Source organism: Phascolarctos cinereus, unplaced genomic scaffold (assembly GCF_003287225.1).
Source record: "Phascolarctos cinereus isolate Bilbo 61053 unplaced genomic scaffold, phaCin_HiC Scaffold_7;HRSCAF=346, whole genome shotgun sequence".
Taxonomy (NCBI): domain Eukaryota; kingdom Metazoa; phylum Chordata; class Mammalia; order Diprotodontia; family Phascolarctidae; genus Phascolarctos; species Phascolarctos cinereus.
In genome coordinates, this window is record NW_027556180.1 from 11,674,222 (window position 1) to 11,694,668 (window position 20,447).

General features: G+C 46.4%; 1 protein-coding gene across 1 annotated transcript in view; it reads right to left on the reverse strand.

Annotated features, from left to right (window-relative positions):
- The window catches only part of CROCC2 (ciliary rootlet coiled-coil, rootletin family member 2), a 106,861-nt gene that overhangs the window by 56,492 nt on the left and 29,922 nt on the right, over positions 1-20,447 (reverse strand). Inside the window, exons 9-16 of the mRNA XM_078147649.1 lie at positions 20,329-20,418; positions 19,314-19,409; positions 14,809-15,008; positions 9,316-9,498; positions 8,446-8,590; positions 6,044-6,190; positions 5,177-5,407; positions 3,794-3,987 (exon numbers count right to left, since the gene is read on the reverse strand). Of these exons, the coding sequence (XP_078003775.1) occupies positions 3,794-3,987; positions 5,177-5,407; positions 6,044-6,190; positions 8,446-8,590; positions 9,316-9,498; positions 14,809-15,008; positions 19,314-19,409; positions 20,329-20,418 (1,286 nt within the window). The remainder of the gene's footprint in view (positions 1-3,793; positions 3,988-5,176; positions 5,408-6,043; positions 6,191-8,445; positions 8,591-9,315; positions 9,499-14,808; positions 15,009-19,313; positions 19,410-20,328; positions 20,419-20,447) is intronic.

Genomic DNA, 20,447 nt, shown 5'->3' on the forward strand with positions numbered 1-20,447 from the left:
AGGCTGGGGGAGAACTAGGGATTTAAGGGGGCAAAGATGAGGAGGGAGGGCTTTGCAGGCATGGAGTCAGGAAATGGAACATTGTGGAGAGGAAACAGCCAGCAGGGCCATTTGTCGGGATAGTAGAGTGAGTGTGGGAGGAAGGCACGATCAGCCCGGAAAGGCTGACCACAGTGAAGGACTTCTATGGCCAAAGTGTTGTTTTGGATGTGGGAGTCAATGGGGAGACATGGAGCTTCTTGGATAGGGAAAGGACAGGGTCCAAGCTGCCCTTTGGGCAGCTCAGTTGGGCAGCTTCTGGAGGATGGCTGGGAGATAGGAAAGAATGGAAGCAGGGAAGGCCATGAAGAGGGTTGTGCCAAAATAGAGGTAGAGACAATGCAGCCTGGGAACAGGCTGGTGAGAATAGAGACAAATGGAGGAGACCTCATGGAGGCAGAAGTAACCAGATATGGCATGTGATGGGATTGGGAGTGTGTGAATGAAGTCATGGAGTTAGGGATGGCTCCAAGGTTGGGAAACTAGGTCTGGATGAAGGGCGGTACCCCAGAATAGGGTCACAAGATGAGTAAGTGTGGGGGCCAGGATTTGAACCCATGTCCTGACCTTCAGTCTCATGTACTTTTCTCTGAGCTTTCCTGCCTTTCTAATTACAGGTGGCTTAGTTATAGCCACCTTCTCCTCCCCTGTGGCTTTAGTGTGTACCCAAGAAGATGTAGGTGACATGCCCAAACTAACTTGGTTTCCCTGTGTGTATCTCTGCATATATCACACCCACACTGTACACCTGTAGACAGACATATGGATGGCAGACAGATTGAGGTGTCTATTTATCAAGGATCTTAGATTTCATCACTGTAGGACTCTTTGCCAACACAGACAGTGACCTGGGCTCACATAAGTGATAGGTGTCCTAGCTGGGACATGAATCCAGCTCCTCTGAGTCACAATTGAGGGTTCTCACCCCAAACTACATGCACAGCAGCCACTGAGGACTTTTTGAGCAAAGGACTCTTTTCTGAAGAGGAGAGGGTAAAGATCTCTGGACTGGGAACCAGGAGACCTGGGCTGAGACTCCTTACTCTACCACCAGCCAGCGGTGGCATCTGGGGCACGTTACTCACCATTTGTTGCCTCAGTTTCCTCTCATGTAAAATGCAGGTGTAGTACATCAGTTTGCCCTGGTTACTGGGGCTTGTCAGGGCTGAGAGATATGTCTCATGCGATGTCTGGAATGTGCCCGGTATCTTTTTTGTTTACTGTGAAGCCTGGAGTCTAGACAGTGAGCCCCAAGGGGAAGGGCTTGAGCCCTGAGTCACAGGTCTGATGCTCAGAGGAGGGTGGAGAAAGAGGGAGGGGGAAGAAAGTGGCTAATGTTCACCAAGCCCAGGGGCAACTGTTATCTCCCATCCTACCGGCAAGAGGGAGGCAGGGACGGGTTTCTAAGAGGAGAAACTCATCTGCTCAGAGGAGCCCAGCGTGGGAGGCCTTTCTGGATCCCCCAGCCACAAGGGCCTGCCTTCCCCTCCAAGGTGAGCTGGTATTTGGATTTGGCTGCATTGTGTCCATCTCTATGTGGGGACGTGTTGTCGCTTCCATTAGAATAATCATAGCTAACAATTATATAGCACCTACAATATGCCAGGTACGATGCGAAGAGCTTTACGATTATTTATCTCATCTGATCCTCACAACAACCGTAAGAGGCAGGTGCTATAATTATCTCCATTTTACACATAAGGAAACTGAGGCAGACAGGGTGAAGTGACTTGCCCAGGGTCACACAGCTGGTAAGTGTCTGAGGCCAGATTTGAACTCAGGAAGATGAGTCATCCTGACTTCAGGTCCCGCACTGCTTAACACACCTTTATTGGTTGGTTAATTGAACTAGGATCGAGGGAGAAGTGGAGATCAGTACAGGGGATTAGGCTTGGTTCAGATGAGACCCCTTGGTCAGGGAAGAGGAGCGGTCAGGGGACTTGGATGGGGGTGCTGTGCTAGGCACAGGGTATACAAAGGCAAAACAAAAGCAGTCCCTGCCTTCAAGGGGCCTCTGTTCCACTGGGGATGCTTTGTTTACCCAGACCAGTAAATATAAAAAACACCCAAAGAAATCTGGGGAGGGGATGCTAACAATTAGGGGAATCAAGAAGCTGAGCCCTGAAGGGAACTAGAGATTCCAAGAGGCAGAAGTGAGGATGGAGAGCATTATACATGAGGAATGGTGTGGGCAAAGGTGTGGAGGTGGGAGATTAAATTAACGTCATGTGTCAGGTATAGGGGACAGCAAGCAGGCCAGTCTGACTAGAATGTGTAACGTGGGAGGGGAAGAATGCAAAATGTCTGGAAATAGAGGTTGGAATTAGATTTTGGAAAGTTAAATTAAATGATGGGTGAGTCTGTATTGCAGCCTAGTGGTAATGGGGAGCCATTGAAGTTTTTTGAGTGCAGCAGGAGTAACATGGTCAGATCTGTGCTTCAGGAATTTAGCAGCTGAGTGGAGGCTAGATTGGGCTTGGAGAGGGGTAAGTCAGAAAGTGGGAGAAAGGACAGGTAGGATGTATGGTGGAAAGGGCACCAGATAGAAGTCAGAGCACTGGGGCTTAAATAGCACTGTGACTCACTGTTCTCGGAAGCATCAGGCAAGTCACTATCCCTCGTCCGTGCCTCAGTTTCCTCATTTGTAAAACAAGAGGATTGAACTAGAAGGCCTCTAAGATCTCCCATTGTTACTCAGCCCCTAAGCCCATGGATGACTTTTCAATATCTGCCTTTCTCACGGTGAAGATATATCCACCCCCTCCTGGGGTGTGCTAGAGACCGCTTAAGCTGGGGGGGTGTGCTAGAGACAGCTTAAGCTGATTGCTAAATGTTCACTGTATTTGCACCTTGTAAATGACAAATGCAATAAATCATATAATTGATTCTTTTGTTCATTGTCTTGGCTTCAGAAGAATGGATGAAATGTTTATAACACAGGTTAGACTTCAAAGTGAGTTCTGTGTTAATTACCCCCTTCAGGACCTCCTCCTCCAATGCTTGTTCATCTGAGACCCTCCATTTGAGGAAGTAGCCACATGAGTCATGCTCACTTCTAACCCAGCTCAGCCTCTACTTTCCAAATTACTTTTCTCCCCTTTTCCCTCCCTTTTCAGCTCCCCTTCTATGGATGTTTCTCCCATTAGAATGTAAGCTCCCGAAGGACAGGATTGTCTTTCCTTGTGTTTGTGTTTGTGTCCTACTACTGAGCACAGTATTTGGCATTTACTAAACACTTAGTAAAAGTTTTATCTAATCTGAGAAATAACAAGGTCTGATTATAAGTGTTCAGAGAAGACTAGGTTTGCTGGAAAAGACTTAATATGTTTTATAACTTTTTCATTTGCTGAATGTTTATTCTTTCTGCTGTAGGTCAGAGCAGTAAAAGGCTTTTCAAATTCCAGGAAAGAAGGATTTTAGCTTTTTTTTTTTTGAGGAAGAGGGGAAGGAAAAGCCAAGCTGAGTAGTCGAAGTAAGTAGTCTGGAGGGAAGAAGTGATGGCAGCTAGAAAATCAGTGGAAGGACTAGTGAGCCAAGTTCTTTGGACCTGCTTTTCGATGAGAAAACACATGATCCATTAGACTCAGTTTCCCCAGTGTGTTGAATTAAATAATGTCTAAGATTTCTCCCAACTCTATCATTAGGGGATGGTATTGCTCTAAGAATAAAGTGCAGGAGTCTAGGATTCTGGGAGTCTTGTTGAATAGGAAACTAGGGCTCTGATCTGGGCACTGAGAAGAGGAGGTCAGGGTACCTGAGAGCAGCCCTCTCCTCCATCAGGACTCGATTCTGTCTTTCCAAGGATGTGTGTTCCAACACAAGTCTTGTTTTCTCCTTAGCCATCTCTTCTTTTTCAAGTATTGTTTGCTGGAGAGAGTCAGCTTGCATTTTTATGTCTTGCTGGTTGTGGTCTAGTTGCCCTTCCAAAGTGTGCTTCTGACAGCTTACCTTTGGGATTTCAAAATGGAGAGCAAGGCAGAGAAAGAGAGAAAAGTGGAAAACAGGGGAGAGAAAAGTGGGGAAAAGAAGAGACAGAGAACAGTAAAGAACATGGGAAAGAGAGATGAAAAGTAGAGAATAGGAAAGTGAGAGAGGGAAAAAAGTTCAAAATGGGATGAGAGATTGATTGTTTCAAGCAAAATGAACTGCAAGGACTAGTGGTTTTAGCAGACAAAAAGTAATATATGAGAATTTAATGGGGAAACACAACAATCATAACTTTGGCTGTTAATGGATTAAACTCACTCATAAAATGAAATAAAATGGAAAATGAATTGGAAAACTGAACCCCAAGATTTACTGCATAAAAGACACAAGCTTAAAACATGAAGCTAAAAACAGGGCTAAAATGAATGGTTGCATGCCTCCTGCCTCTTGGTAGGAGGTGGTGGGCTAGAGGTTTAGAATGAAAGATACGTTTTCTGACAGAGTCAATCAACATATTGATACTTATTTGTTACAAGGGAGAAATTCTATTGGCAGTCATTGGATGTTGATAGAGATGCAAAAAATGAAGAAAAGAGCATCAATAAAACATTAAAAATACACAGAAGAAGATAAAAAGTTCAAAAGAGGACACAAACAAACAAAACCATTTTGCTATTACCTTGTTAAATTTAGTATGCTCTTAAAAAGACAAACTGTACCTAATGGAAACCCACGGACTCATATATAATCCTCTTTTTTGTCCTTTGCATTTTGACATGTTTGTACTGGCTGATGATTAGACTCACAATAAAAAAGAAAAAAATGTGATGAAGGGCTGGAATAAAAATCATTGTACTTCAGATAACACCGCCCCTCCCCCCCCCAACCAGGAGTTATTATGATTTAAAAGAAAGCAACAGAAAAAAAAAGATATTGTCATAATAGAAACAGAGAAGAAAACTCAGTCATCTTTAACAAATGCCTAAAGACCCCTCCTATATGCAAAAAAATGCTTTAAAAAGTGCATATGTGTGTGTGTAAGAAGCTCTTGAAAGAATTCTGGGACATCTAGCTTTGAACTGCAGAGAAAGCTGAGACTCAAGAGATTCAGAGCAGTAAGAAATCTCCAAGGATCTCAACAACTACGTCTGCGAGGTTCTGAGAGTTAGACCTTCCAGTTCAGGGCCCCTCAGTCTACATCTCTTCTCACCTGCATGAGACGCTCATGCAGCTGGGCTTTCTCTCTCTGAAGCAGCATCATGTCTTCCTCCAGGTTCCCTCTTTCCTCCTCTGCCACCTGCAAGGTTTCATCCAGCCCCTGCTTCTCCCTTTGGATGTGGTCCAGCTCCTGGCCCAGATGAGCAAGCTGATCTCGAAGGCAGCTCACTTCTTGTTCCAGCTGCCACTGCTGGTCTAGCCATTGGTTCTTCTCCTGTTCCAGCTGTTTAGCCCAAGAGAAAATGGGAAGAATGTCTACACAATGGTTGGGAGGGAACAGTGCCTAATCCAGAAGAAGGTGATACTGATCTGTCTATGCTCTATCACTACAGTGGGGGCTCTGGGTGCAAAGGGGAAGTTTGGGAGTTGTCTTTCTGCTGCCCACCCTCCCCTGGCCCTTGCCTCTTCTATTTCCCCTCCTCAAAGCCCACCCTCAGGGAAGGATATACATTTAGTCATTTATACCTTAGTATGAATTGAAGTGATTCCAGTTACCTCTCCAGAATACTGAAATTTCCATCTTAATCTCTCATTGTGGAATGTTCTCTTTAAATTTAAGGCATCAACAGAATAAGTGGGAAAATATCTGTAAGTAGGGTGAATGGTTGGTGTGGGGGAAAGTACGGCTAGCTATGTAGTCTGAGGATGTGGGTTTGAATATTTGTCTTAAAGAACGGTATTGGTGTTTTGGCACAGGTGTGGCCATGATGCATGGATGGGGAAGGGCCTTCAGATGTCCTCTGCATGTTGACTGTTTTCGCACTTAGACTGTGGTTTTCAAAGAAACAGACAACAGTTTGAGTTTCCAAGTGGAAACTTGGGGGTAGTCACCAGGCTGGGTGACACTAGGACTTCTTACCTGTAGGATCATCCGGTTCAGGTTGGCCTTGTCTTGAGCCAGGCTTTCTGTCAGGGCTGCCATCTTGACCAAGGAGTCCCTTTGTTCTGTGTCTTCAGCTCTCATCTTCGTTATTTGTGATTCTAGTTGGGTGCTGCTGGCCTCTGCCTGGAGTGAAGAGAGAACCATTGGAGGTGGACTTCTTAGGCACCCCGACATTAGTGGGCTGAGAAACTATGTCCTCATCCCAAGGGGACCAGAAGAGGAGGCTCTTAGCCCTCAATCCTGAAGAGACATTCTGCAAACTTGGACTGTCAGTGTAATCATTGTTTGCCAAAGAACAGAGTTCAGTGCAAGGCAGGCTATGTTTCCATAACCCAAATATCTGGGTTTTATTTATTTGTAAAGAAGGCAGTGCCCCCCGCTTGGACTCCATCCAAGGAGATTTTGTTACTGAAATACCAAAAAGGTTTCACTGCTTCCCATAGCATAGTCCCCAGCAAGGCTCATGTTACTGAGGGGGGTGGGGGCACAAGGTCCTGAGCCCAGCACCCACTTTCTGCCTGCCTTGCATTAAGGCACAGGCTACATTAGCACTGTGAACAATGTATTTGAGAGCATAGAGAGAACAGCCATAGTATCATGGATTTAGAAATGGAAGGGACTTTAGAAATCCCCTTGTCCAACCCTTTCATTCTGTAAAGGAGGAAACTGAGGAGCAGAAAAGGGAGAGTGTTCCTCTGGCCGTGGACATCCAAAATCCAGAATGATTAGAGATCTTGCTAGCAAGCTGATCTTGGGGAAGCAGGGGAGATGCTGCATCCGGGCTGATCAAGGGATGAAGTACAGAGCCATGGGACCGAGGCTCAAATCCCAGCTCAGCTGCTCCCCAGCTGTGTGTCCTGGGGCTAGTGATTTCACATCTGTGGGCCTCAGTTTCCTCATTTGTAAAACGTCCTCTCAGCTCCCTTCCAGCCCTGGACCTGGGCTCCTGTGACTCCAGGTCAAGGCCTCATGCCTTTGCATAGTGCTGAAACGGGACCGCAGAAGATTGGGTGCAGAGGACTGCAGATGTCATCTGAAGGGAGAAGAGCGCTCTTCCTCGACACTTCCTTTTGCTGTCATGGCCAGCTCTGACTTAGGTCTGGAAGGGACCTGAGGGACCATCTAACCCAAATCTTTCACTTTACAGCTCAGGCAGGTGAAGGGGTGGGGCTCAAACCCAGACCTGCCACCTCTAAATCCAAAGTGCTTTCCACCATGCCACCTTGTTGCTTGTGGTTTAGAGGTAGAGTTGGGTTTATACCAGGAAAGAAGATTTGATTTCTCTCCTATTTCCTCGATAGGCAGAGCCATAACTAGGGTTGGACAACTGGAGCCTTGCTCCAGGGTGCTGATATACATGGGGTGCCCCCTTCTTTCTATGTTCTTCCATGCCCCTGGCCATGCACCTCTTGGCATTCCACTGATTCCAACCCCTGGGTTGGCCTGGGGCTGCCAACCGTGGGGTCCCACAGTCGTGATATCTCTCTTCTTGGACCTGTCTGCCATGGAAGTAGCATTGAACCTTCTCCTTTCTTCCACTTTCCCTCTCTCCACCTTTTCCTGAAAGTTAATGTGTCAGTCCTTGGGATGTTAGCTAGTATCTTGAGGGGCATGCAGACTGTCTTGGGGACCCTTGCTGCACCTTTCATGGGGTACTGTCACTGTGACTGTCTACAATTCCCAGAGGGGAAGCCTGGGGGCTCTTCCTTCTTCTCTCCAAAGGCCTGGGATCCTGGCACTTGCCCACCCTTCCTCAACCGAATTTGCCTCAAATGCTGGGATTCCTAGTTATGGCTCTGCCCACTGGGTGGGGAGGTCCCTGTTGTACCCTGCAGAGCAGCAAGAACAGAACTGGGCTGGGATTTTGGAAGCACTAATTATTCAATGAAGCCATTGGCTAATGATCTCCATGGGACCTTTTCACACCCCATGTGCATAGCAGTCCTCACCCTGCTCTAATGGCCAAGGAGGACAAAGGTTGTCCAATTGCTCAGTCCGTCTAAGCCCCCCAGAGGAAGCCAATCTGGACAGAATTTCCCCTGCATCCCTGAGATTGGCTTTCTGGTAGGCTCCATGCTCACCCCGGCATTTCACAACCTTGGGCTGGCTGGGGCCAGGGCACACGTCAATGTAGCCCTTTGTTTCTTGTTTTAATGTAATTTGGGGAGTTTGTTTTTTCAAGGGATTGGAAAATAAATGAACGTGAGCCTGAGGCTGACAGCCTAGGGAGGAAGGAAGGGAGAGGAGAGCAGAATGGGAGAGGAAGCTGGGGATGGGGAGTCGTGGGGGCGAGGACGATGGACAAAGAAAACAGGAGACAGAAACATGAGCCCCCCAGAAGCCGACGGCCCCTGGAGGCCCTGCCAGGCTTGCTATACCTGGGTGAGGGAGCGGCGAAGACCCTCCTTCTGGCACTCCAGGACTTCCTTCTCCAGGATTGCCTGGTTCAGGGACTCCTTCACCATCACCAGCTCTTCCTTCAGGCCTGACATCTTCTCCTCTAATTGCTTCTGGCTCCTCTGGCTGGAGAGGGAGGGGAGGGAGAAAGCAAACGTTTGCATTCACTTACTTCTCACCATGCCCCAAAGCAGCCCTGCCCACTGGGCCAGAGGTTCTCATGAGGGTTACAGCTTGGTGGCATCTCACTCTAGGGTGACTTAGACTGGGGTCTAACCCTAACCATCAAGTCATGTCAAAAACATGGAAACTGAGGCTCAGAAAAGGGTAATGACTTCATTTACTCATCCTTTCCAGCACTTCTAGTCTCTGTGCACAGAGGAGGTGCTTAATGAATGCTGTTGAGTGAAACAGGGTGCGTGATAGGGTAGAAATTGTCCTGGATTGGAGTTAGGAGGACCTGGGAGGAGCATTGGGCCTAGAGTCAGAAAGACTCCTCTTCCTGAGTTCAAATCTGGCCTCAGACACTGACTAGCTGTGTGACCCTGGGCAAGTCACTTCATGCTGTTGGCCTCAATTTCCTTATCTGGAAAATGAGCTGGAGAAGAAAAAGGCAACAGCTCCAGTATCTTTACCAGGAAAACCCCAAATGGGGTCACAAAGAATCAGACAAAATTGAAACAACCCAACCATGAGGCCCCTTCTTTTAGTCCTGCACATCTCTAACTGGTGCCAGGGAGCTCTGAGAGATTCCACACCCCGGAGAGTGCCCTGGGGGAGGCTGTCCTGGGGCTCACCCCTGTGCCCCTTCATCTCAGCATAGCAAACCTGCAGAATCCAGCCACGCTCACCCCATTTCCAACTCCTTCTCACTCCTCTCCTCCTTTCTTGACATCTCCTCTTGTTGCTGCTCCCAGAGACTCTGATGCTTCTGCAGCTCTACGTTGGTGGCTTTGAGCCTTTCTATTTCCAGGGAGGAAAGATCCACCCTTCGGGTCAAGTCCTGCATCCTGGTCTCCAAGGTCTCCTTTTCCCTGTGGGGCAGAAAGGGAGATAAAGAGTAGGTCTCTCTGAGGAGGAGGTCCACTCCATGACCAGTCATCCTGTCTGTGGCTTGTTTGTACACAGCTGTCTGCACGTTGTCTTCCCCATTAGTGTTTGAGCTCCTTGAGGGCAGGGGACTGTCTTTTGCCTTTCTTTGTATCCCCAGGACTTAGCTTACCACAGTGAATGTCGTATAGCAGGTGCTTAATCACTGCTTATGGATTCAATAATCTTTGGTCAAGGGTAAGGCACGAGTGGGGAAAGGAAAACACAAGTCATGGTCCCCCCCCCAACCATACTTTTCTTTGTGCTTTGCTGCAACTAATTCCATTTCGTTGTGAGTTTCAATGATCCTTGAAACATTTGACTTCCTCATACCAAGAGCCCCTATAATATCTCCAACAGTCATTGGAGTGTGTTTTTTAAGAGCTACAACTTCTACACGTTTCCTTGAAGAAGTGCCTGTTCTTTTTTTTTTTTTTGAAAACCAGGAATCTTTATTGTTAATAAATGGAAGCTATGATTTAGGGAACTCTTGTTGAATATGAAAAAAACAGTAAGGTGACAAATAAAAAGGTTATTAAATGTCACTTAAAAGTGAACAAGGTAGTGCCCATTCTTAAAAACCATAGAATTAAAAACACAATGAAAGAAAATAGTAAAAACTCATGCATATGGTACAAAACATGGCACTTGTTGGACAGAAAACTAAAGGTGAGGAAACCAGCTTCATCTTATTAAAACAGACATTTTGAGTCAGCCTAGTGTCAGTAGAAGCACACATGGCAATATTGTTGTTATAAAATGAAACCATATCAACATTATTGCTTGTTCCAATTAATTCACTCAACTCTAAGTTAAATGAACTGAACTAATGTCAATGTTGTATGGAACTCACCGCAGTCTTGGCTATGTGCATGTTGCTTTGAAAACACCATTACTCTGACCTCTGTCTTTCTGGCATGGGGAACCAATGGACTTTCTCTCAGATAAATCGCCCTCCTCTTGCATGTTTCTGATGGCATAGGGACATGACAAAAGTGATAGAGGGGGCTCTTGGTTTGCTCGTCATTCAGTCAATACAAGGAATACCGTGGATGGTGTGAATGTCCCTAAAATGAATCATTGCTCCTTGCCCACTCACACCTGAATGGGTCAAACAGTGTTTGATGGTATTAGGACCACAGCTTTAGATCCAGAACTGGGGGGGACCTTACAAGTTTTGGGGTATTTATTTCTCAATCTTGTCCTTGAGAAGTTCTCTTTCACTTGGTAGACAACAGGACTAAGGAAGTAACTTTCCAAGACTGGAAGTGAATGACTGACCAGGAGAACATTCAGCTCTTCATGAACGTTATGATCCCAAAGTCCAACAAGCTAGAATTGGTGGATGTGAATTTGTGGTCAGTGGCTTTTCTGTGGTGCTCAGAGGAAACAGAGATGGGGAGCCCCACCCAGGGGCACCTCACAAAAGCACCTAGATCTACTTTTGACATTTGCTTCCAAATGAATTCATTTATTCGTTGAAACATTATATCAGGGCAGCTGCTCCAGGTCAGTAAGTCAAGTCAGCAAATATTTATTAAGTACCAACTGCATTCCAGGCACAGTGCTAAGTGCTCCAGCCAGGCTTTAATTATTCCTCTTCCGCTTTTTAACCAGCTACCAAAATCAAGGTCAAGTCTGGATGTCTTAACCCTCAGCTGGGGGAAAGGGTGTGCAGATCTGCTCACCCATGGCTCTGTTCACCACCTTTAGAACTTCCCAAATCAAAATGCTCCTCTTTGGCCACCACTTTTCAGTGTCTATGTTGCAGTCCTCCTACTCCTTATAAAGCTAAAATCTTAGCTTTGTAAGGTCAGGAACTATCTTTCCTTTTCTTTTCATATCTTTAGTACTTGACTCAGTTCTTGGCATGCAGTCAAGGCATGATACATGTATTTTGCATCCATCCATCCATCCCCCCCTTCCATCTACCTATTCATTCATCTGCCTCTGATACATCAGTTAGACTTTGCAGAGCCTCAATAGGAATTTTTATGCTCAATGCATGTACCACCGGAGTCGTCTGGGACAGGTCCCGAGCAGTGAACTCTCAGTTGAACAAGGAGCCAGAATGGTAGCAATACCGCACTTTGAGGGAGGCCACTTTTGGGGGTGATATGGAGTTGGGCTGGGCTAGGGTAGAAGTCAGCCCTACCTACCCTCTGGTAGCTTCTATTTGAACCCCTTTTTTTCTAGTGAGGTGCGAAACTCTATCATATTTTACCGTGAAAGTTTTGCAAGGGCTGCAAGTGACCTCTACATTTATCATCCCAGAACAAAGCCACATTTGCTGGCCTTAGTAATTTAAGGTCTTGTTTTTGACTAATGTCCTTATAGTTAAAAATGGAAAATTATATATATATGAAATGTCCTTGTAGATAAAAATGAGTTAAAAATAGAAGAACTAGCTAGCATCTCTCTCATTAAAACCGGAAGTTGCTTGAGACTTTGCCCATGTTGTGGTGCACAATGTCAGTCCTGTTGTCATTGTTTGTCCTTAATTCTCAAAGAGGACCATGGCATCTGGGAAGTACTTACAGACAGAGAAGATCGCAAGAGTCTGATACACAGTAAGCGCCTAACAAAAGCTTGTTGATTGACTAGCTGACTGGCATACTTTGAGGCCTCTATTGGGAGGCCATCCTCTTGATCTCAGCTTCTGTGGATCCTAATGCTACATCATTAGAGATGGTGAAGCTTTGGGGTTGACCTTTGAGAGAAACTGCAGACCTTGAGGTCTAGAGAGTAGATCCTGTTGGACAAAGTTTCAGGACACCATAAGGCTGCAACTGGGAAGGTCACTACCAGAGGAGGGAATAGGCTAAGGATGAGTTGGGGAGCTTACCTTTGGTATAGTTGAAAGGGAGGAACCCTGCTATCTATTTAAATGAAATACTATTGCTAATACTGTCCATGGATTTTTTTTTGGCAAAGATACTAAAATGGCTTGCTATTTTCTTCTGTAGTAGATAATCTTTTGTCAGAACTCTCCACTATGACCTGTCCCTCTTGGATAACCTTGCATAGCATAGCTCCTAGTACCACTGACCTACGAAAGCCCGTCTGCTGCAAAAGACAGATATATCCGATTGAATTCAGAATTACAGAGAATAGCAAGGACAGGTAAGAGGGTTTTCTTAAATGAGCAATGCAAAGAAATAGAAGACATTAGAATGGGAAAGGCAAGAGATCTTTTCAAGAAAATTGAAGATATAAAGGGAACATTTCACGCAAAAATGGGCATGATAAAAGACAACAATGGTAGAGACTTAACAGAAGTAGAAGAGATTAAGAAGAGGCAGAAGGAATATAAATAACTGTACAAGAAAGATCTTAACATCTTTGATAACCATAATAGTGTGGCTACTGATCTAGAGCCAAACATCCTGGAGAATGAAGGGGGGCCTTAGGACGCATTGCTGACAGTAAGTCTAGTTCAGGTGATGGAATTCCAGCTGAGCTCTTCAAAATTCTAAAAGATGATGCTGTTAAAGTGCTGCACTCAATATGCCATCAAATTTGGGAAACTCAATGGTGGCCACGGGACTAGGAAAGATCAGTTCACATCCCAATCCTAAAGAAGAGCAATGTCAAGGAATGTTCAGATTACCAAATAATTGAGCTCATCTCACACATCAACAAGGTTATGTTTAAGATTATGCAAGTGGGGCTTCAGCAATACATGAACGGAGAATTACCAGGAGAGCAGGCTGATTTTCAAGGAGGCAGAGGAACTAGAGACCAAATTGCCAACATTCGCTGGATTATGGAGAAAGCCAGGGAATTCCAGAAAAAAGTTGACTTCTGCTTCATTGACTACACCAAAGCCTTTCACTAGGTGGATTACAACAAAATGTGGCAAGTCCTCAAAAAGATTGGAGTACCAGATCATCTTCTTTATTTTCTGAGGAATGTTGTATGTAGGTCAAGAAACAACAGTTTGAACCAAACATGGAACAACTGACTGGTTTAAGATTGGAAGAGGAAGACAACAGGACTGTATATTGTCACCTTATTTGTTATATTTAGTATTTTACTTATATTATATTAGTTATATATAATATACTTATTATATTTAACATATATGCAGAGTATACCATGTGAAATGTCAGGCTGGATGAATCAAAAACCAGAATTAAGGTTACCAGAAGAAATATCAACAATCTCAGATGTGCAGATGATACCACTCTGATGCCAGAAAGTGAGTTAAGGAATTAAGAAGCCTCTGGATGAGGACGAAAGAGGAGGGTGTAAAAGCTGGCTTGAAGCTTAGCATAAAAAAATAACATCTTGGCAACTGGTCCCATCACTTCCTGGCAAATAGAGGGAGAAGAAATGGAAACATTATCAGATTTTATGTTCTTGGGTCTCAAAGATCACTGCAGACAGTGATTGCAGCCATGAAGTTAGAAGACGCTCCTTAGAAGGAGAGCTATGGCAAATCTGGACAGCAGATGAAAAAGCAGAGACATCACCTTACCAACAAAGGTCCATGTGGTCAAAGCTATGGTTTTTCCAGTAGCAATATATGGCTGTGAGAATTGGACTATAAGGAAAGTTGAGCACTGCAGAATCAATGCTTTTGAATTGTGATGCTGAAGAATTTTGAGAGTCCCTTGGACAGCAAGGAGATCAAATCAGTCAGTACTTAAAAAGAAGTTAATTCAGGCTATTCACTGGAAGATCAAATGCTGAAGCTGAAGCTTAAATACTTTGGTCACATAATGAGAAGATGGGACTCATTGGAAAAGCCCCTGATATTGGGTAAGATTGAAGGCAGAAGGAGAGGGAGATGCAGAGGATGAGATGGATGGATAATGTCACAGAAGCAATGAGCATGAGCTTGGATAGACTTTGGGAGACAGTAGAGGATAGAAGGGCTTGGTGTGTTATGGTCCGTGGGGTCATGAAGAGTCAGACATGATTAAACAACAACTATGGTTAACTCAGTGATAAGATCAATTGCTTCTACCTCACCAAAGAGTGTAATTGCTATTAGTGCCCCCCTAAATGTCAGTGCTTTGAAGTCCCAGCTGTTCCTGATCTAATTATACCTAATTATACCCTTTGGAGGTTAAACATGCTCAAGTCCATAGCCTTCCTAAGGGCAACCCCTGGTCAAACATCCATACCTTTACATAACCTTGGCTCAGCCCACATACCTTTGGTTTTGGAAGGGCTCTGGGCTCCCTAACCTGCCTTTGTTTTGGTCTGCTCTTTGCTAACCCAACCCAGGACCAGTCCATCCTCTTCACCTTCCCAACATCTCTTCAGAGGCTTTGCAGCATTCCAGGTCTCGCCTCTGGTCCTCCAGCCTGACCAGCAGCTTTTCTCGTTCTTGTCTCAGCTCCTGGAGTTGCCACTCTGTGGCCTGAACCTCCTTCTGATAGTCAGCCAGCTGTTTCTGGAGCATTGTCACAGTGGCCTGAGAGGACTCCAGCTGCAGCCGCAGCTCCTGCCCAGCCAAAGAGAAAATGGGACAGTGAGCTAAGGACCCACGGGAATGAAGCCTGGGCATCCTTTGTAAACCTTAAAGTGCATCATAAATGGGACTTATTATTAGTATGGTTACTGTTGCTATTCTCTCTGGAAGTTACCCCTAGATTTATTTCAGTGTTTTTTGTTTGTTTGTTTGTTTGTTTTGTTTTTCAGCCCAGACCAATGAACGTACAGTGGGCAAGTCACTACACCTTTCAGTATCCAGGTAACTCTAAGACTCATAGGCTCTCAAAGGGAGTTCCTACCAGGAATTGATGTGAACTAAAGTTTTAAGATAGACAAACTTGTCTTTGACATACTTATCCCCTGCCTTCTGCATCTTGGTTCTCATTTCCTCGTGTCTCTTTTCCCATCTTTCTTAACAAGACTTGTTATTCATCCATGTCTTTAGCGTTTACAAAGTGCTTCTTTGAAAGCATTTTTTTGGGTAATTGGGTTTAAGTGACTTGCCCAGGGTCACAGAGCTATGAATGCATTATCTTACTGAAGCCTCACAGCACTCTGGAAGGGAGTGACTACAGGTTTTATCACCCCAATTTTACAGAGAAGAAACAGATGGTAAGTGTGTTTGTGCACACATGTGGGTGAACCCCATTCTTCTTGACTTTAGGATTACTAAAAAGATGCGTGAGGAAAATGGCTAGTGCTCCGTTTAGCAAAGCTTTAGATAAAATATCTCATCCTGTCCTTGAGGTGGAGGCTGAGATATGTGGACTAGATAAAACAACTGGATGGATTGAGAGCTAGAGGGGTGGCCCCAGTCAAAGAGGAGTCATCACTGGTTCCTTGCCATTGTGGAAGGAGGGCTACAGTGGAGTCAGCCCGCTGCCCTGTGCTTGGCCCTGTTCATTTTAGCATGTGTATCATTGACTGTGATACAGGCAAAAATGGCGGGCTCACATTTGCTGATGACACCAAGCTGGGAGAAAGAGCTAACACAGTGGATGACAGTCAGGCCCCCCAAAAGACCTTGATGGCCTAGAGCCCTGGGCAGAATCTAATGAGATGAAACTGAACAGGAATCAATGTCAAGTGTTGCCCTTGGATTCAGAGAGATAACCCCTCACAAGTTCAAGATGGAGGAGGCCTGCTTAGATAAGGGCCATGTTAGGAGGGACTTCCAAACAATGAGAACTGTCTAAGAGTGGGAGGGACTGCCTGGTGAGGTAGTGAGTCTCCTTTCCTTGGAGGTATGCAAGTCGGGAGGGAGAATCACTTGTTGGGGATATTATTATGTTGGAGATTCCTTGTGTGTATGGGCTGGGCTAACTGGGGCCTCTGAATCTCATTCTGAAGTTCTGTGATTCTGCGAATGGCGACATGGGGACACTGAGGGGCGGGACAAGGACATAGATGTGGCCATTTTGGCTCCAGCGCAGTCCTCCTGCTCCCTCCCCATCCCCACTCCCCACTTCTGGCTGGCCCAGGCCCTTCTCACCTTCTCTAGGGATGGTGAACATCTCTAGTCACTGAACCATTTCCAGGAAGGGGAGCCATGCTAGGGCCTTCCCACACACCCCTGAGGACTTGCTTTGTGGAACCCGCCCCTGTGACTCTTGGGAAAATTGGCTTCCAAAATGAGGGAAGGAGGGAATCACATAGGAGGGACAGAGAGCAAGGGTTTCCTAACCCTCCTTCCCTAGAAAAACACACTGAGCATTGTGCAAGAGATTCTGAGGAAGCCAAGGCTGCCCTCCTCACTCCCCTATGATGCAACAGCCCTGAGAACAATGAGTTTGTGTGAGAGCTTGGGAGGGTCTGGCCTGCAGCCCCTGGCCCAGCCCCTACCGAGCCAGGCATTCCGGGGGCTCGAGGGATGCAGGCTGGGAAAGGGCCCAGACCGTTATGGGCAGGGATCTGGTGTGGCTTCCTTTGCCCCTTCCGCTTCCTCCCTGACTCTCCCAATCCTTTCATTCAGGGGCCAGCTCAGGTAACATCCTTCCTGGAGTCTTCCCTGAATCCCCCCTCCGCCAGCTGCATCTGGCAGTCATCTCCCCTCCTCGAGCTTTTCACAGCACGTGGTCCTGACTCTGAGCCTTTCCCGTTCTAGCTGGAGACTGGTCACTAGTGAATGTGCCTCATCTTCCCAGCTTGATGGTGAGAGGCATGAGGGTCAGCATGGTGCCTTTGTCCCAAAGTCATCCCTGTGGGGAGACCAGTGCAGAAGGCAGCATCTCTCAGTGGAGAGTGCACTGGCTTTTGAATGGGTTTGAATTCTGACCCTACTTCATCAAGGCAGTGATTACAAAGGTGCAGGGCACTGTTGGGCTTGGTTCTGGGCATACACATTGAAATAGGCCCTGTCCTCGAGTATCTTACATTCTGCAGGGGAGAAATATTGGGTGAGCCATATAACCTGTCTGGATCTCAGTTTCTTCATCTATAAAACGGATAGAACTGAGCCGGGCATGACCTAATCCTGTCAATGTCACTAACATTGCACTCTAACCTAGACCTTGTGGTTCCTCATTTTTTTATTTTGGGGGCACTATGCCTGTGATTTCATTGATATAAAGAGGCTTCCCCTGCCAAAGGGGGAGTGGCTATGCCTGTCTCCCTCCACCCTCCTCTCAGGCTGACAGGAGCCTCATGGCTGTGCGGTATCTGTGGTTGGCTAGTCAGTTTTTTTGAGGGCAAGATGTGGTAACGTCCAGATAAAGGGCCCAAGTCTTGAGGCTCTGTGCCCAGGCCTACCTTGGAGCCTGGCTCCTGCGTTTCAGCTAGTGAGGAGGGGTGGGGTGGTCAGGGACCCAGATGACCCAGGTGGCCAATAAGCTGTGTTTGGAAGCAGCTGGAGGGCAGGGGTGGAGGTCCCTGCTGAGGGCAGAACAGAGGTCAAGGAAGAGCAGGAGGAGAGGCCCAGAAGCTGGACCCCAGACTCTGGGGCATGGCCATGTGGATTCTGTGAGTGACCGTGCTAGGGGAGGGGTTTAAATCTGAGCATCTCTGCTAGGTTCCTTGAGCTCCTTCCTGAAAAACATGTGGGCTGCTTGGGCGGAGAGAGGCTGAGGGTGCCTAGCCTACATGGTAGCTCTTTCCTGTCTTTTCTTCCATGGATTTTATTCAGTTACGTCATCACGTTCGGCTGATGGACTCCATGGTGCTATGCTTGTACGATTGGTTCCAATGAAATGTGGCAAGGGAAGAGGGTGGTGTTTGCCAAGGGTGGGGGCTGAACTGTGAGTCCAATTAGATAACTCCACAATTCTCACTCATGGTGCATGCTACATGCACAGAAAGAGCAAACCTTGGGGATAGAGACAGTCCCTTTGAGGTCCCCCCCAGCTCGACATCTGTGCTCCTGTGCTCCTGGGTCCCTTTTCTTCTCTGGGCCTCTTCTTCCTCTTGTGTAAAATCATGGCATTGGGTCGAATAACCTCTGAGGCCCCTCCAATCCTAGATCTATGATTTTATAAATTTTAGGTCCGTCGTCTATTTACTGCCACGACACTGCTGTGGTCCGATGGTCACTGTCATGTTGGCTTCACACACTGTCTCAAGAGGATCTCTGAAACTGTAAACATACTACCTAGGGGGAATATTTCCTTTGAGCGCGGAGGATTACGATTAATGGTTGGCAGGACAGGACAGCAAGTTCTGAAGGGTCAGAGTAAGAAAAGAAAGCTCTAGAGTGTAGACTAGTAGGAGGGCAATGAGGGGTCTGGGGGATTAGGTGGAGATACGGTTCTGGAGTTGGCATAGGCCCTGAAAACAAGTCACCACTTTACAATTTTGCACTGAGTTAGCCCTTGTGGGAAATATTCACGTGAGTCAGTGCAATCCAGTGCAATCAGTTATGATTTGGGAGCTGGGGATGTGGGCTCGAGCCCAGGCTCTGTTACCAGCTTTATGATTCTGGGAAAGTCACTTCCCCCATTTGGGCCTCAGTTTCCTAGTTAGTAAAATGAGGAAGGTGGTCTCCAAGGTCCTTTACAGAAGTCTATGATAAGAAAGTGCTATTGATTTCCATGGCTTGTAGAGGAATCTGGTTTGCTGTTGCTACCTCTGGTTGTCTGCTCCAAGCAATACCGATTCTCAGTGAAAACACAATTCTACTCCAATATACTCAAGACCCTCCCTTCCTGCCCATTGCCTTGACCTGAGCAAGCTGACTGTAGCATTTCGGGAAACACAGAATTAAGGAGAGGGATTTTTATTACTGTCCTCTCCAGCAAAAGCCAGTCTCTGCTTTGGGGGAGGCCCAGATTCCATTGGCTGGCCTTGCACATAAGCAACCCTGCGTGTTGAGGGTCCTCCCAACCTGTTCCTGCTGATGCCTCTTTTGGAGGGCGGCCTGGATGGTCTGCAGAGCCGCGTCCTGGAGTAGCAGGGAGTAGGGCCGTGTCAGGGATGCCTGCTGTGGAGGAGGGGAGCCAGGGGATGGCCGTCTTCCACGATCTTCCTGCCCTCCTCCCCTTGGGTTCTCTGCTGAGGAAAGGCCTACGCACTCAGCTTCGGCTAGAACTAGCTTTGAGGGGAACAAAAACATGGAGAAAACCAGTGAATGACCTTCATCTTCCTCATCATAGACACACTGAACACTTTACTGTTTACAAATCCTCATGTCTATTATCACACTTAATCCTTACAATGGCCACAGAAGGTCGGCCCCTCAGGTAGCTTTTTCCTCATTTTGCAGACAAGTAAACTGAGGTACAATGAAGTTAAGGGATTTATCCCAGCTCTTTTCCTCACTATCAGTGTGACTTTGGGCCTGAGTCTCTGGGCTCTGGACTTCTCTAAACTCTCTGGACTTCAGTTTTCTCCTTCTGGCTATGCTTGAGGTGACTTTCATCGCTGAATCCATGATCCTAAATACCATTACTTGCCTAGGGTCACAGAGATGTGAAAAGATGATTAACCATTTCGAGTCTTCACTGTATGATGAAGCCTCTCTTCATGAGCCTCCCTATATTTTTGGCTACCTGCATCAGGTACATCAGTTTCATGTCACTATTAGTTGGTGAGCTCTCCTCATAGAAGTAGTAATTCATATGCCCTGTATGCCTGACAGGGCGTTTTACAGTACTGGTCACATAGGAGGTCTGCTTTTCCTTTCTACTCCCTTTTCCCCTTCATCCTCTATGCTCTGGTCAAACTGCCCTCTCTGCGCTTTAAATCACACCTCTGACATTTACTAGAGATGTGACCTTCGCCTCCCAGGGACTCAGTTTCCTTCTCTTTAAAATGAGGGAATTGGGCTGGCTGGCCAGCAGTTAAGCTTCTTATCTACACTAAATCCGTGCTTCTGCGACTACCCAGGAGTAACACGGCACCTTCGTGATGTGCTTTAAAACCCTCTGTAAAGATTCTACTTCCTCCTTTAGATCTTCTGCCTCCAGGAGATTGCCAGTTTGGCTGGATTCCTGCATTCAGAGAAGAGAACATCTTAATG